Raw genomic sequence first — 18,259 nt, forward strand, 5'->3', positions numbered from 1 at the left:
CTGATGAACAAGTGAGCAAGATCAATATCTAAGATTTGCACCAACTAATAATGCCCCATAACATCACATTTGTATTGCATGCATGTGTAGTGCATACATAAGAGTTAAGATAGCCTACATTTTTAATCCTCTTGAGGATTGATGATATAACAGTCTCTGTTACCATCTGGTAGGGGTTTAAACCTCTAAAAATATAAAGGTTCTTGATCCTGTTGACAATACAGACTTAAATGTTTAAAAGGCTCTGCTCGCTTGCTGGGAGTGCTGGAAGGAATAATCTAGTTGGTTATCGAGCCAGATTGAGTTTCCTAATCTCCAAGGGACGTTTTTGGTGCAAGTGTAAGGATTTTCACTGATGCAAGATGCAACATTATACAACAGATTGCAAGGCCTGCAATACAAGCAAAGTGTATACATGTAGGATCCCTGTCCTGAAGAACGAACATGCTACAGCCTAAATGCTTTGCTGCTTATAGAGCCAGAAGGGTAACAGAGTGTAAGGTTTAATGAAGGGTGAAATAACTGTATTTATGAAAGCAATGCAGGATGCGACTCCCTTGTATCTTGGTGCTCATGATATCTTCCTATCAAATTCAGTCCTGTAATTGCACATAATTTGCTTTTTTCTTACTAGCAATAGTCTAACCTAACTGCCTTATTTTTGTAATTACTTTGCAAGATTGCTATCTCTTTTTTTCTTGCTTCTCTCATTTCCATCATCTCTGTACTCTTTATTCATTGCTTTTGCCTCAGGTTAAAATTAAGTCTGTTTTGAGCTGGAGAGCATCTGAGGAAGGGACAATAACATTTATCGTCAGCACTGTGATGCTAAGTGCTCAATCTGGGTTTCAAATCCTCTTTTAGGGAGGATGGTAGTGGGTATTTTCTGAATGCAGTACTTCACAACAGTGTTGTAATTGTCGAGAGACACTAGATGTAGCGCTCTGTAAGAATTAGGCCCCTTTTAATTTTTATCACTCCTCAAATGTTATGTGTCACTCACTAACACACTTAGAACAGAAGAGAGGGATGGAAGATGAGAAGCAGACAAAGATGAGAGGATTCACCATCTACCAGTATTATTCATTTATTTTACCTTCATGGTAACAACATATGACAGCTTGTTGATTGCAGATTTTTGGTGACTTGCATTTTACTTTAATTATTCATGTAGCCAGTAATTAAGTTTATACAGCTTTACTTATTCTTAATTTATTTGTTTATATTTTAGCCCTAGATCTTAACTTGCACTATTTTGTTGTCTTAGATTCAGATGTTGCTTTTACTTGCGTGACTTTTTTAAACTTATTTAATGAGCATTGTTGGAGCTGCCTGAGGTGTAAGATTTTCATTGCCTATGACTACTTCCGTTAATGTTGTGTACATGACTAATAAAGACCTTGATTACTCTACTTCCGAAGTCAGTTTTTCCAGTATCCATGTAAAGACTTAAGTATTGCATAGAAATGGCTAGCTGTAAATTACAGCTGTAATAAGTAGATAAATGCTTTCAGAAATAGCCAAACATCCCTCAGCATGGTGATAGCATAATTCTTTTTTTTTTTTTAAACACTTTATTTGTACTTTTCCATGACTTCAAAAAAGGATGACCAGGAATGAACAAGTTTCGGACAAGACCAGAACATATGATAGGAAGTAGCTGGCGTCTGTTTACATCTATCGCATAATGGGTCTACGTTCGGAAATATTTTTGCTAATTTGGCTTTTGAGAAGTGCAACCTGTGTAATACACTTACTGTATTAAAGAATGTCTGGAACATATGGAAGAAGAGTTGACTCTAGTAAGAGCCATATCCCATTCCTCATCAGACAGCTGCGCCCCCAAGTCATTTCCCACTGTTCTCGAATATGTGAAATAGAGAGGTTGCAGCTATCCATGATATGGGAATAAATACACGATATTCTGCTCTTATTCACCCTTAATAGGGAATCCAAACAGGAAGGAGAGGGGAGTGTAGGAAAATTAGCAAACTTTTTACGAATAAAATCTCTAATTTGCAAGTATCGCAAAAAATGATTATTGGTCAGACCGAATTTTCTGGATAGTTGTTCTAAGCTAGCAAAAGTATCATTGAAATACAGGTCCTCAATACTATAAATGCCCTTATCATACCAAATTTTGAAGCCATTGTCCATTAGGGATGGTTGAAAAAGATGATTATGTATTATTGGTGAGTGAATAGAAATACTCTGAATACCCAGACATCTTTTGAACTGATTTACGATGCGTAGTGATTGAGTTACAATTATATTATCCTTAATATTATTAACTAGTGATGGTAGGGGTGCGCAGAGTAAAACAGGGAGTGAGTGTGGGCTGCTTGTAACCTTTTCATTCTGGAGCCATGCAGGAATCCTATCATTCCAATCTTTTAACCACAGAGAGATGGCATTAAAATTCGCAGCCCAATAATACGTACGCAAATTTGGAAGTGAAAGCCCACCTACACCTTTTGGTCTTTCCATAAATTCTTTTCTTATGCGAGCTGAATGATAGCATAATTCAACAGGCTAAACATCAACCAATTCCACCAACTGTCTTGATTCTGAGGTTTCATTGTAATATGCCACAGATATTGTATTATTATTATTATTATTATTATTATTATTATTATTATTATTATTATTATTATTATTATGTGTTATTAAACTTTGCTGTTATTTTTCTTCTCAAGTATACAAAAGGCTTTGACTTAGCTACTTTACTTGGCTGCATGTCAGAGTTTTCTATTAGGACTGTATGAAAATGTTTCGTTGTTTTCCTGAACAACCTCATTCCTTCTTTGATGTTAGATGTTTAATGACAAATGCAGTGTTTGTTTTATTGAGAAAGTATAACTTTTAGAGCTGAGTTGTTACTTCTGATGTGAACATCCAGATGAATTTCCATAAATCACGACTTACAGTACTGCAGTGACACTCAGTGCAGTGTAGCAGCTGGTAAACATTGTCAGCCTACAGTTGTTAGGCAATTTGCTATGATAGTAAATTATTATTAAAATGCTGCATGGGACATTTAATCAGAGTTGAGCAGATTCCAATGTTGTTATCATATTTATAATAATGTTGGTGGCTGAGTGGTTACTATTGTGGCCTCACAAAGTTTGATTTGTCCTTTCTGTGGCATTTACATGTTCGCCATGTGTTTGTGTAGCTTTCCTCCCAGGCTAAACACATACATAGGTATTACACATTCTCCTGCCATTGCACTTGACCAAGACATGATGGTGTTAATCTTGATAATAATTTGTTTTGTATAGCAATTTTCAAGCATGGTGCACAAAGAGCCTTCCAGTGCAGGGAGACAACATAAAAAAGACAATCACAGATAAAAACAACTACATAAAAGGACACCATCCATATGTGAAAAAAACAATCAATGAGTAAAATCAAACTCTGGTGTTAGTGTGACAGAGCCTAATGCAAGGCAGCCAAATAGAGTCTGGTGGTCAGACAAGTTGGCTAGTTAGTCTAAGAACTGGAGTTGGTCTTGAGTGCAAGTATAATTTTATTCAATAAAGTATGTAGATAACACAACAGTGGGACAAGTAAAACACAACTGCCTCATGCCTTTGCACCACAACATTATCTTTTTTTATTTTTATTTCGACTCCTGAATTTTAGATGAATTAAAATGCACTTTCATGCCTTTTTAAGTAATTCAGGAAAGGTAATTGGTTAGGTAAAAAGGCTTTATAGAATGATGGCATTAGTGGGTGAAGATGACACATCTCTAAATGTCATCCAATTAAAATGGTTCCAAGGCTCTTCCCATTTACTGTTTGACTACAGCTGGGTGGGAGGTGACTAACTTACTACCAACTCACAGATCGCCTTGGTTGTTTCAACATTTAGCTCTAAAGAATCATGACTTTGGTTCGGTAAGAAAAGGGAGATGGCTCTTTTGAAACCTCCACTAGCATGGTTTTGGCATTTTTGTCTGTATTTATGTGGTTCCCTTTTATTCGTTTCTCTAGGGATGGCGATGTTAGTCGGCCTGCCAATCCAACACTTTGGTCCAGTGTAAAATATTTCTACAACCTTGGTCATTGGATTGATGGATTTTGTAATACCCTGGTGTTTCATCTTGAGCTACCAGCTGATAAAAAGGTCTGTTTAATCACAGAATGCATCAGAAATCATTGACCAAATTCCTGTCAGCTTTGGTTGTAATTACAAAAGCCACCATTGGACTGTAAAATGAAGGAGGGAGACGAGAATGTGCTGCCTGGATCATTAATTGGAACATTTACTTGTAAAAATCTTCTTCCTGGCTACCGAAGTCTGGTGCCACTGATATGTCTGCGCTTCTCTCTGATGCTCTGAAACAGACCATACAAGCAACACAAACACCGCTGCACGTGACGCTAGTTAACACTATACTCGACAGCAGCTAACGTTAGCCTACCGCTAGCTAGTAGCTGGATTAAAAACGGTTAAAATGCTGACAGCTAAAGCTAAACGGTGTAAAGTTTGACTGTGTTTAACTGTAGAGGATTCAACACTGGTATGTAACAATCTGTAGCTGCCGTCGGAAAAACAACACAGACGGTGCGTTCAATGAAACTGGTAAACTACAGCCTCGTGGTGCATTTGAAGTTATTGTAAATGTCCTTTTCCCATCTGGTGTTTGTTTTTGTCATTCAACAGCAATTTACTAGTGAAATAAGTTATTGTTATAGTTATTACATTATTATTAAATCATTTAATTTTGACCATATGGCCTAGCAATAAACAAGCCGTTCTTTAATGTCACCAACTGTTGTTTAGTACCCTTTTTTTTTCTTTTCTTTTTTTACTTTCTTAAAAAGTATCTGTTCAGGTACCGTTAATTATGTATGCGATTAATTAATCACAGAGTATGTAATTAATTAGATTACATTTTTTAATCGATTGACAGCCCTAATTTTTTGTTAACAATGCTCTTTGATTAGGGGGATAAAAGCCTAAGGGTTCATAGTTTTTTTTTTGAGAGTATATTCTATACAAACACGCTGCGACTGGTCAGCTCACATCAGAAATGCAGAATAACCCTTTAATGGAGGCAAATTATATCATAGCTAGGTAACTTCAAATAAAGCACATTTTGGAAAGTTTTTAAAACTCTATGCCTTTTGTTCAGTGGTTAGGTGACGAAAGTAACCACATCACAAATTGCCCTCTGGCTCACACTCCAACAGAATGGCTTCAATTTTTCTTCTCTACAATCACCTCTCATTCATTACAATCGGTCACATTGTAGCACAAAAATGCAAATTCACATCCAATTTCATGGATCTGAAAGCACTCAAAATAGCCTTAACCCTACCATGGAGAAGCACATAGAGGTGCAGAGCCGTGATGGGGTTGATAAGATCATCCATGGGGTGCAGAACAGCTTGGGTTGTCAGGCATTGTTGGCTTTTAGTATGTCTAGCTCATTTACGCCCCACCATACTCCAAAGGAATATTGATCAGGAGAGCTTCACTCGGGCGCCTGGGTAGCTCACCTGGTAGAGCGTGTGCCCATTTATAGAGGCTCATTCCTCGACGCATCAGCCCAATGTTCGACTCCGACCTGTGGCCCTTTGCTGCATGTCATTCCCCCTCTCTCTCCCCTTTCATGTCTTCAGCTGTCCTATACAAATAAAGGCCTACAATGCCCAGAAAAATAATCTTTAAAAAAAGGAGAGCTTCACTCTCACTGTGAGTTGAGCAACTGATTTTATTTTTCTAATGTTTGAGCCTGATTTTAGAAAATAGTTAAATCTGGCCCTGTATGTTGTTTACAGTGCCTATGACGAAAAGGGCATGAAAAGGCACCCAATATCTGGCCCTATATTTCTTTGTCATTATGGTAAAATATTTGATTTTAACTTTATTATTTCTTATCAGCATTCAGATGACAACAGTGTGCAGTATATTAACTCAAACCAAGCAGTTCACACCATTAAACCATTCAGAGGCATTGCTACTGCAGCTGCTGGGATGTACTGTCTGACTCAGCAGGTAGTGGCCCTGCCAGAGCAGCTATAGTTTAAGATGTTATCAGATAGCATGTTTGCCTGCTCACTAAGCCAAAAAAAGTATGTTGAGGCAGTTAAAAAAATGTGCAACTTAAAAAAAGACTCCCTCATTTTGAGATGCACATTGGATGGCAATGCTAGTTGGTTGTTCCACCCTTTAATGGATTGTTTTGACATTTTCTTCAGACATTCGTCGTCCCCAGAGGATGAATCCTACTGACTTGTGATTCCCTGCATTTTTCTACAGCAGCACTGGCAGGTTGACGTTTGTGATTTTGAGTGAAATGTTTCAACAGTTGTCTCAACTATAGGCCACACAGCAAACATTTTGACATGTCACAGTAAGAAAAAGATTTAATTAATAATATTAATGATCGCTGAATTCCATTCAGCTGTTTTATAAGTAATACTGTCTTTTTTTTTTTAGGGGCCCAGCAGGTAATATGGATGGAAGCTCATGCAACATGGTTTATTGAAGTTGCCAATAACCAATACAATGAATTTAAATGAAATGTATTAATAAATGGAGTTGTTATTTATTTAACTTTTTGAATGTATGTATCAGTATGTACTGTATGCATACTGAAATGGCTTACGTTAGTAGGTTATTTTTATATAACATAACTCAGCCCCAGGAGTCTGGGCTACACTTAATAACACAACCAGGACTACAGATCTATTGTGCCGGCAGGATGGAATAAAAAGTAGAACTGCTAAAACTAGAATATATCTGGCCATTGTGAAACCTACTCTTATGAACATAGTAAACATACTAACCATCAGTATGTTAGCATTGTCATTGTTTGCATGTTAATGTGCTGATGTTAGCATTTATCACAAAGCACACAAAGTACAGCCTCACAGAGACGCGAGCATGGCTGTAGTCTTGTTTTTAATCTGTTGGAAAGTCTCAATATATTTAAATAAACCAGCTCTGGGTTTCCAATGCTGTTTGCTAATATCTACAAGCAATGGGTTTTACCAAGTGTTGGATATTCTAACAGTCTTGAAGCTTCAATATGAGTTCAGTTTGAAATTTGGCTGTGAAAGGCAGATTCAATCAAATAACAACGTAAAATATTTTACAGTGGTTAACCTGTTACATTAAGACGTGACGTTAAGCATGACAATACATGAACATCATCAGAGGTCTTAAAATGATTGCTTTTACAAACATTTCCGGCATATGCAGCATAAAAAGGATACATTAATACACTTCTCACATTCACTTCAGAGCTTTATCACATACAGAGGGATCAACATGGCTTGCTCGTCCAAAGGGACCCTAACTGTGCTCAATCGGTTTATGCACGGAGAGGCTTAATGCGATTTCTACCAATGAATCAGCCATAGACTTAAAATTGGCCACTGAAGCATCCACACAATCTGTTTGCACCAAATATGAAAAAAACGTAATGATATACTCATTAATTTGTGAAGTCATACAGAAGCTTTCCGCTAAATCATTTGTGAACCAAAATGAAAAAGCTGCTTTCAGTTGTGATAATGTAACACTCTTCTACTGGATGCAGTTTTCCATTACTCAGGGTCTCCAAAGATCACATATTGTATTTATTATACAGAGGCTCATCCTGCTGTGCTTGTACACAGGAGGTGTCAGTTTTGCATTCTTTGTCCCTGTTTTTGAATTCAGTCTTGATTATGCCATTATATGGCAGCTGCATATTTGGCTGCACTGCTTACCATATCTCCAAGAGACACAGCAGGCAAAGAAAAGTGTTCAAGGATTGCTGTCTCTATTTGCTTTCTCTCAGCAGGTTGTCAACAAGTAATCGGTCTCCATACAAATGATGTTTCAGTCTCAGTCATTTAATTGTTACTGGTCTGTGTGCAGTGGATGAAACATAGAAAGTGATAACAATACGCAGTTCCAATTAAATTCACTCATGTGTGACTTATACTTGAGGAATTGCTTTCTGCTGCAGTCAGAAGTGTTTCGTTCTTTACAGCACTTTGTCTGCATTTATGCAAACATTGCGTGTTTCATGCAAGTTCTGCACCATATGGCACTGTTAAACTCTGGTCTGTAGCTGTGTTCTAACCAGATATTAAAATTATTGAGCAGCCACAGATGTGACCTGTAGTGCATTTGTAGCTCTGTAAACAACTGCATGTTCTGTGTGTCTATGGCTTTTGTGAAGAATGAATTGATTATTTTGCTTTGTTGCTTTTGTATTGTGGTTAACAGATTTGGAGAACTTCAAGACCCAGAGAAGAAGTCCAGTGAGGGTCCGTGAAGGTCAAGGAGTGGTCCTACTGTGTGGCCCACCACCCCACACCGGAGGTAAGATTATTTTGAAGTTCTTTATCCTATAATCGCTACCTTACACAATCAGTCATTTGCGCTGATGCTCAACAAAATACTTGGTGAAGACTCATCTACTCCATGTTTATCTGGACAAAGTGGAAGTCACGTTTGTGCTCTCCCCCTCAGATCTCTTGGCTGTTTGTTTGTGTTGTTGAGGTCAGTGGAGTGAGTCATTTTTACTTTGGGACACTCTTGCCTGTCAGCCTGATTTTCAATGGGGGTGAGGAAAAACTTTGGCATGCAGACTGGAGAGGCTGTCTGTGGCTGGAGCTTTTCTCTGAAGGTGCTTTGTTTGCTTTACATCAGCCCTTTGCATCTATCACTTTATCATTGGGATATCATTTAGCATCCAGTGTTATTAACTCCTACACAGGGGTCTGGGGATTGGACTTTATGTCTACCAGCCAGCAAGTCTGAATGTAATTCTCCACTGTTGGAAAATTTTGATCTATGTTTCAGCCTTTATTTCTAAAGATCCGTTTTAAAGAGCTTAGTGATAGTCTTTTTACCGTAAGTATTCACTGGCTTAGACCAAATTATCCCTCTCACTTTAATTTTTCTTTTAAAAAGCATGAACTGTTATATACTTTTTAGCATTCTCTTATGGTATGAATGTGAGTAATTATACGCACATCACATTTGTGTACTGCTCATGTAACAATGTTGTTGTGGAGTTAATAAACTACTCGTTCTGATTACAAAAAAGCTGTATAGGCATACTTCCGGTGTACTAGCGCAGGAAAGCTTTTCCTGGCTGTGATAGGCATAATCAGCATTGTGTGAACTTATTTAGCAAGCACTTGAATGTAACATACTTTCATTTATATGTAAAAGTTCCGCACTCTAGCTTTAAAGCTTTGGTTGCCGTATGTTATATGTAACATACTGTAAAAACAAATTATTGTTGGTGTCATTTGGTAAACTTCACTCCACTAATTCATGTGTTTTTCTTTTTATCATACAGTCACTTGCAAACCTACTGTAAGAGTAAGCTTACATTTGTAGTGCTTTGTTCTGTATATGTTATAATGAGACATCTCACCTTGTGTTGACAAGAAAAGCTGGGACAATGAGCCATATGCTTACATTTGGCAGCCTCGTAGTGGAATGGCTTTTTTTGTTAACACATCCCCTGGTAGAAGGTGTCCAAATGCCAACACACACTCCAGCAAGCTAAAAACGAAACAGCAGCATTGTCAGCAGTCTTGGGCTGTAGTAGCAGTGTCATGACAGAGTCCAAAAATATTTTAAAAATTATTTGGCAACAACAATTTAAATTCTATAGTTTATTCATTATTCGTAGGGAAACAGCACTGACTTAGTCAGGACAGTGTCCCATATGCAAATTATGTTTGGTTTCCTTCTAGAAGCTTGATGCACTGTCTGTTGTGAAGGCAATCGTGCAGGCACCAGGCTAATGTTTACAATTTGGAAGAGGAAGATTGCTTCTCTTATGTGAGTGCATTGACAGGGAGCGTGGCGCTCCCTGGACAACCTTTCGGCTTTTAGCATTGAGTGCAGAAATGAGTCAACATTGACTGACTTCTCCTTGAAAACATTACATGTGCCAAATCCTTTTTGGTAATTTGCACATGTTACACAAACAGGCTGTACTGTACTGTTTGCAAGCCAATCAGAAAAGAGCAGATATTCAGTAACCAAGGATTCATTTATTCACTTGGAAATGTATTGATGTAGTTTAATGAGTCACCTTTAAGTCACCTTTGAGTCAAGAAAATAATCTTGATTGTTTGCGTGTTTAATGAATGCAGAAGTCAGTGGAGGTTATACCATTTTATCCATGGCTGCGTAATGTATATTGTAAACAGTTTTAAATGCTGTATACAGTTGTTGCGGCATTGTTTGATCTGTTCTAGTAGGTTAAGTCACTTATCACTGAGTTACAACAAAGTGTGAATTTTCAATATCTACTGATGGTAATTATTTCTATTCAGAGCAAGTGATTCATTTCTTAATTTCGTATTCCTATTGTGTGAGAACAATCCTCCTATTTTTGGCAAACTGAGGCCAGACAATATAAATTACAATGTGATAATTTAATCACTTAATGTAATTAAGTAAAATGTAATTTTACAAGGGTGTGTCAGGTACAGATTGCCCAACAGACAATTGTGAATTAGATCTGCCAAACGTCCAGATTTTTTTCCTTATGGCGGTTATGTGAGGACACAATGACAACTACATTTAAGTATGGCACAAGTACAACACATTGTTACATGATGGGTTTAAAGAAAGTCCAAATTGTATTTTTTAGATTTGAAAGATTTTGTATTACACAGAAGAACAAGGCCAAGGGAGGTTTTGACTTCTGGCACTTACTTATACTCACATTTTCAAACCTTAAGAATTATTCAGGAATGCTGCTGCTCAGCTCTGGAAAGGACTGGAAGTGTTGAGTGACCTTGTCCAGTGCGTACAAGGCTTATAATGTAAAAACCACACTTGCTTTTTAAAGCATAGAAACACATCTGATGATGAATCACATTGTATCCATGTTAACAGCAGGTAGGAGCTTCACCCATGTGAGAAACATCACGTCATTTAAAAACTTTTGAAACACAACCTCTAATCATGTGAATCCTCTCCATGTAATTTATTTTAGTGTGTTGCATTGTCAGTGGCACAGCTTTTCCTTTTTTCTTTTATGGGTGATGAAATGTGTATTTTGACCTTTTTTTACTAACAGATGGTTAAACCAGCAGGGGTTTGTATATTCTTTGTCATCTTCCATTGCTATACTCTAGTTCAGTTAGGGGATTTCAGGACACAAATTTTACCTTGTCATAGTTGAAAAACGACATAAATAGGACATACATAGAACCTCAAAATCCCATTGACACCCCTTTCCTCTGCCAATCTCACAATTTGAAACTGCTGCTGAAAGCGGGCGAATCAACTCCTCAACTCCTACCTTACTTGGCTCTAGTTTCTACCTTTGTCACGCCCCAACATTTACATAGACTACACCACTGACCTGAGGTCAGCTTAGTCTTCTGAATCTAGGTCACGCAGATCTCAGAAATTGTATACATTGTTCGTCTGCCATTTAATTACTAAATTCACTTAAATCAACTATGTAGAGGTCAAATATGTGCCGTTTTACGAAAATTGATGGCTAATTGCAAATTTTTTCTGACTGTGTGTCGCAGTTCAGCAGGAGCTCAGCAGGCTAACGTGACAGCGGCCAGTGCTGCCTCGCTGCCCGGCGTGTATACCTTCACAGAACCCGGCTCGCTGTGAGCTAGATGGATCTCCGTCACGGCCGGAAGATGCAGCGCTCCATACCCACGCAAAGTCACCGTTTCTGGGTTACTGGACTACCAAATGCCGAGGCCCTGACGGAGCTCCAGGGCTTGCAGCTAGCCGCAATCTTTACCCATAGGATTGAAGGGACACTAGCAGCTAATGAAACCCCTCACATTCACAAAAATGCATTAAATTGAAATCAGACACAAGCTGTAGCTTTGTTAGACCTTATGGTAGCTGTAATATAAGTGACGTAACGAAATTCAAAGTGTAAATATATTATAGTTATGCCGAAAGTGTAGCTAGCTAGCTTGCCGCAATCTTTAGCTACCCATAGGATTGAAGGGACACTAGCAGCTAACGAAACTCCTCACATTCACAAAAATGCATTAAATTGAAATTGGACACAAGCTGTAGCTTTGTAAGACCTTATGGTAGCTGTAATATAAGTGGCGTGACGAAATTCAAACTGTAAATATATTATAGTTATGCCGGCAGCCGGCCAGCTCCGCGGAGCCCCGGTAGTCCAGTAACCCAGAAACGTTGACTTTGCCCTGGGTATGGAGCGAAGTCTCGTCAGACTTTGTGGACCTCCTGAAGAAATTTGCAATTAGCCATTCATTTTCGTAAAACGGGCATATTTGAGCTTTATATAGTTGATTTTTCACATAAAAAAGTCTCAGAAGTGAATTTAGTAACGAAACATTGCAGTGTCTGAAATATGAGACCTGGTGTCTCGTCTCCAATGTATGTGTATGTGGTTCCTCAACTAATCAGCGCGCAGCTCATCTAAATATTCATGAGCATACCCAAATAGGGCCAAAACACAGGGATGCATAAGGGCCCATAAAATAGCAACCGGGCAATTTTCAGCCCAATCAATGTTACATACCCTATTAGGAGACCTTAAGGAACAGTGTGAAATACCCTATATAATCATTCTATCACCCCTTTAAATTGGCATTAAAAATGTAACATCTGTCTTTATAAACTAATTTTCATAACTTTCAGGAGACTCCCCCGGCTTCTGATGTTGCACTTTGCTCAAGAACTCCAGCTGTTTTGTTGTGACATGTGATCTTGCATATTTCACAACATCGCACTCATAAATGTTTTCCAAGATGTATGCCACAGTGTGTTTGGGTAAAAATCTGACTAAATCATTGGAGATATGATATCTGGGTCTTGATGTTTTTTGTCTTCAGGAAAATGTTAATAGACTTTTTTTAATAACTTAATTTAATAATTCTCTTCAATCATTCTTGTTGATCTTGTCTGCCATTTGTTACCAAAACTTGATCCTTTTTATTTAGACTCCAAACTCCCTCTGGACCTTCCTCCAACATGACTGATCATTTGGGACTTGAGTCCTGGAGGAGTAACTAACAGTGTTACATTGCACCTGGCCCATATCTGTCACATCCAGTCTCATACGAAACCTTTACCTGCTCTTAAAAAGGAATGATAACTACATCCACACTTATATAATGTATAAAAGGTACAAATACGGCGTGGGGGGACAGAGAGACACCAACCCTGTTGTGTTACACGTCACGTCTCTTTTGCTTCCGGATGCCAGCGTTGTTTGGTTCAGTGTTAAAAAGCAAAGCTGGCATAACTGCGGATCTTCTTTATGGCAGTATTTCGGAATATCTCTGTAAAAGAGACTAGTGATAATAAAAAAAGTGCATGAATGTTGGTCCATTCAATTATTGACATTGTAAGGAAGCCTGGCCACAGAGTCTAGGAAGGTGGTAGGAGTTAGCAACTATGACTAAAATGGTTTGATGTACACAGTGCAACTAAAGTTAACTTGGCTTAACAAAGGAGAACTCAATTCATTTCAACTAACTCAAACCATCAGTAATGCTAAAGACAAACAAATCCGGGATAGTAAGTAAGTTTGCACTGCTACAATGTAATGTCACATCAGATGTTTTGACAAACTGTTTATCATACTGTTGAAATAAAAAAAACATTGATGCCATAGACTTTGTGACGCCAAGAAGAACAGTAAAGGTACAGTTTTTAGAAGGGGACGCATAAATGTTCGGAACGGACCATGAATGAAATATGCAAAACCTCCGATACGATAACACAAAACACATTAGCATTATCAAAGCTCTCAGACTGTCAACAATAATTTTATTTGGGTGAAAGGTACTAACTGCTAATCTTGGTCAAATTCATTTAGACTGGGTCAGTTTGAATGAATCTACTTCCCTGCTATTTTCCTTATATCAAATAGACACAGAGCATGCTTTTGTCCACACGGACAGACAGCTTTTGTTTATACCTACTGCCCCTTTATTCCTTCTTGTTGCGATGGATAATAGCTGTTCTCAGGAGACCTTGCACAGTGCTTGGAATGATCCATTTTCTGACAATATTTTCGGCAGCTGTCATTGTAGATTATGCCTATTGATGGAGACGTTGAGGATGCTTTAGATGCTTTTGCGATGGGCTTTAGGATGAATCATCTCCAATTTTCTAACATCTTTGCTGAAAGGCTAGCTCGGCCATATCTGCTATGGTAATGATGTACCCCTTCTAGTTTTAGTTACATGCTCACACATTTATACATACACATACACCCACACACTTCACTGTCACATTCCCTTGTCCTCATTCAGCCCCTTCTTAGACTACACATATGAATGGCTATACTGCACCTGTTCACTTTCATCCACTGAATTCCTTTTAAGAGAAACGGGACTGCAGCTAATGATTATTTTCATTATCGATTAATTGATGTATCAATAGATTATTTTTCATGATTAATTGATAAATCATTTTCATTTTTTTCTGTAAAATGTAAGCAAATTGTGAAAAATGCCCATGACAAATTCCCAGACCCAGTGATGATATTTCAAATGTATTGTTTTATCTGAGCAACAGTCCAAACCTGAGAGAAAGAGAAGTTTATTTTCAAAATCAGAAAATGTTCAGATTTGAGAAGCTGAAACCAGTGAATTTTGCTTTTCCGCTAAAAAACAAATACTTGATTGACTATCAAAATTGTTAATTTGATTGGTTTTCTGTTGTGCAAACTGAAGAAAAGTAAATATATAGTGTATTATTAATTATAATATAATAGGAAATGTTTTTAAAAAGGAGTCACAAAATGTGAACCAGCTTTATACCTTGAACATCAAGTATCAATAGGCAGCCAAATTTATCTCTGTTTTTCTCTTATTATAGATTCATGGAAATAATATCGATACATTAGAAAGGTGTGGTAAATACATGATACGTGCATTTGAAATGACTCTCACAGTGTTGGAAAAGTGAGAAACATGCTCTCATACAGGAAAGGGTGACGGGACATAATTCAACATCAGTGCATTACAGCCTTAGACAATGATCTGCCTCATCTCCCCTTTAAAGGATCTCAATATCCCATGCATGATTCAGGAGGCCATTATTTCTTTTTAATGATGCCTCAAAACCCTCAAGACAGCTACAGGAAGTAGTTTGGTGCAGCCAGGATGCTCTAAAACTGTAAGGCAGTTTGAAGTTGCACTTTAAAAATTACCAAAATATTGTCAAGTGAGCGCTCCAGGGTCCGCTGTACTGTATTTGCATTAGATGTCAGTCTGCGTCATCTTCTGCTTTGAGAGGGTCTGAATGAGTCCAGCACCTAATGCATCTGACCTCCTTTCACTAATGGAATAGGGCCTTTTTAGATTTACTCAAGGCTGAAATCACTTGTTCTCTCTTTGCAGTGCATTTTCCTCAAAACAGAGGCTGCTCGCTGGCCAGTAACAACACACATAGCTTGCAGGGATTTTTCCCATGTGCGTGACCTAAGCCATTTCATAGAGTGAACTTGTTGTGTGTTATGAATACAGATAGGTATGCCTGGTTAATGGCTGTTACTGTCTAGGGAACAGACTTGCGAGTACAAACTTTGACTCACTTTGTGCATATACTTTTCTTTGATACAACACACACTTGTGCAAAAACCCACTCTGGATTCAGTATGTCCTTGGACTGTCATGTTGCATTTCTCTGCGCTCCTCTCAGATCATTAAGGCGGAATTGATGCTGCCTGTTCATTATACAAGGGCTAAATGGAAGCACAATGAAAATCTGCCACTCACTGTCAGTCATGATTGCATTATTCCATTACTGCCCATCTGCAGAGTTGAATCATCAAATACAACCATTAGTACTTTCCACTTCCTATTTCCTGCTTCCTGTTTCTCACCATGAATCTTTAACTAACCAATTAGTAAACTCTTATTTGCTGTTGTTCCAGTTTATCATCCCCTGCACCTTTTGGAAGATATTGTTTCAAAAACAGACATTAAATATACATGACCTTGTCAGGATAAGAGCTGGGATGTATTATTTAAGGGAGAGAGGATTTTACAGCTGTTCCTATTCATGGGTCGGATGGATCAAGCCAAGAAGTTATGGTTGATTTAAATGACAGAGGCTCAGATGGAGTTCAAGGCAGTAGAAACCACAAGAGATAAACATTGAAATCGAAATGCAACTACTCGTATCATGTGTGTCAAATTAGTCTTTGGAATAGTTTAACGTTTTGGGAAATACATGTTAGATCATAAGATTGATAATGGTCCCATGACTGTTTGTTAAAGACAGGAGACGGTTAGCGTAGCTTAGCTTATTACATGGCTGTTAAATACTCGATTCCCGATTATACAGTTTGTTATTTCTGAATAGCAGATGCTATGGGCGCAGTTAAACAGCTGAAGTGATAAATAATATTTTTGTTTACCTTTGGATAGAGCCAGGCTAGCTGTTTCCCCGTTTCCAGTCTTTATGCTAAGCTAACCATCTACTGGCTGTAGCTTCATGTTTACTGTACAGATAGAAGAGTGGTATCAATCTCCTCATCTAACTCTCGGCAACAATGCAAATAAGCGTATTTCCCCAAATTTCAAACTATTTCTTTAAAGGCAATGCATATCTGTCAGTAAGGTTGTCAGCAGACGTATGAAGCTAACAGAGTTATACACATTATAACTTTCAAAATGTGGCACATTGGAAAACAGGAAACATCATTGGAACTAAACAGAGAGACAGATGTGATTACACTGTGTGGTCCCAAGTTTCAATCTCACGTTGTGTTCTTGGGATGATCACAAGGTCAGGTTGTCCTCTACCAGTCCAACCCACAGAAAAACAACCACTCTGTACTTGTATTTGTTGAAAAGGAGAATTATTTTTACATGTGCATCACAAGTTCTGAAGATTCTTTATCACGTTGTAATTTGCAAGGTTACAGTAATATGTCAAAGCCCACACATCCTCCTGCCCTCTAAAGAGCAGAAGTTAAGAACACTGAGTCAGTAGATGAGTGTCCAACTCTCGTCTCAATTATTCCCTGTACTGTACTGTAGTGCCGAGTCATCGCTTAGACAAGTTTTTACCAACGGCCAAGATTGCTTTTGGGACAGGGATGCAATATGGTCCAGAGCAATCTATCCTTGTGTCAATATGTCAAAACACTATCATTCCTTTTTATAATGCTGCTGATTGTTAGTGCAAAGCCTCTCTGACAGCACTCCATTTGGTTGATGGTACTGGGAGTCTTTCCCGGAAGTTTGTTATCATGGATGATGAATAGTAGAATAGCTGGTACTGTACTATACTGAAAAACATGATCTATAAAACATTGGTTTTATTGGGCATTACCGTTTCTTATGCAGGATCTGCAGCTTAAGGGTTGATTTAAGGTCCTCCGCTACTACATGACAGCTACAAAAGGATATGCTCGTTGTTTTATGTACAACTACTGTATCTGTGTTTTAAATACATTCTTATTAGGTAATAAATCCCAAGAAGAGGTATGAAGAAAATGAAGGTAGATGAAATAAAAGAAAAAGACACTGGGTGAGTTTGCTTATTACAAATGTAATGCTCTCACATTTACACAGACATTTTGCCAGAACAACCACAGCCCCCTAAGTCGTCTTTAGGTAACAGAGAAACAATGAAATAGGATCCAATAGGAAGGCTGATTTGAGTATTACATCCAAGTGTTGGAAGGCTCCCCAGGTTCCAAAACACTGGATAATGGTTAAGCTTTTACAACTTTTGAAAGGTATTACCACAACAACCAGTTTTCCTCCCTTGCAATAATAGTTTATGCAATCATGTACATGATTCTTCATTACATTAAATTTGCTAGATAATGTTGCATTGAGTTACATCAGAAGTTGAGCCAGGTTCAACTGTTTTGGACAACCTTGCTTTTTTCTTTTGTCATAGTCCTCTACTACAGGACCCCCACTAGGTCCCACACCACAGTGTGGTCAATGTGAACATGGTATTATCCTGGATGTCACTGAGCAGCAATACTACAGCAGATGGGATTTAAGTGCCTTGCATTGGTTTTGAAAGGGACAAGTGCATGTTCAGACCAGGAAACAGCGATTTGCTGCAGGGTTGTGTGACGGTGGCAGTGTCACTGAAATGGCCCATTTGTGTGACGTCCTGTTGTGTTCTTTAACCCCCCCAATGTAGCAAAAGTAGACTTTATATTTCACAATTACTGCTTTTACCACCAGACTCCAAATCTTAAAGTCAAGCGTACCACCGCAGGAAAGACCTCAACATTCCTGCTGTTAATGTTAATACCTACTTCCCCCGAAAAGTCAATCAT

General features: G+C 38.2%; 1 protein-coding gene across 1 annotated transcript in view; it reads left to right on the forward strand.

The window, feature by feature from the left end:
• Positions 1–18,259, forward strand: part of cntn3a.1 (contactin 3a, tandem duplicate 1) — an 82,776-nt gene that overhangs the window by 24,317 nt on the left and 40,200 nt on the right. The window contains exon 5 of the mRNA XM_031286821.2: positions 8,236–8,331. Within this exon, the coding sequence (XP_031142681.2) occupies positions 8,236–8,331 (96 nt within the window). The remainder of the gene's footprint in view (positions 1–8,235; positions 8,332–18,259) is intronic.

This window comes from Sander lucioperca, chromosome 12 (genome assembly GCF_008315115.2).
Source record: "Sander lucioperca isolate FBNREF2018 chromosome 12, SLUC_FBN_1.2, whole genome shotgun sequence".
NCBI lineage: Eukaryota > Metazoa > Chordata > Actinopteri > Perciformes > Percidae > Sander > Sander lucioperca.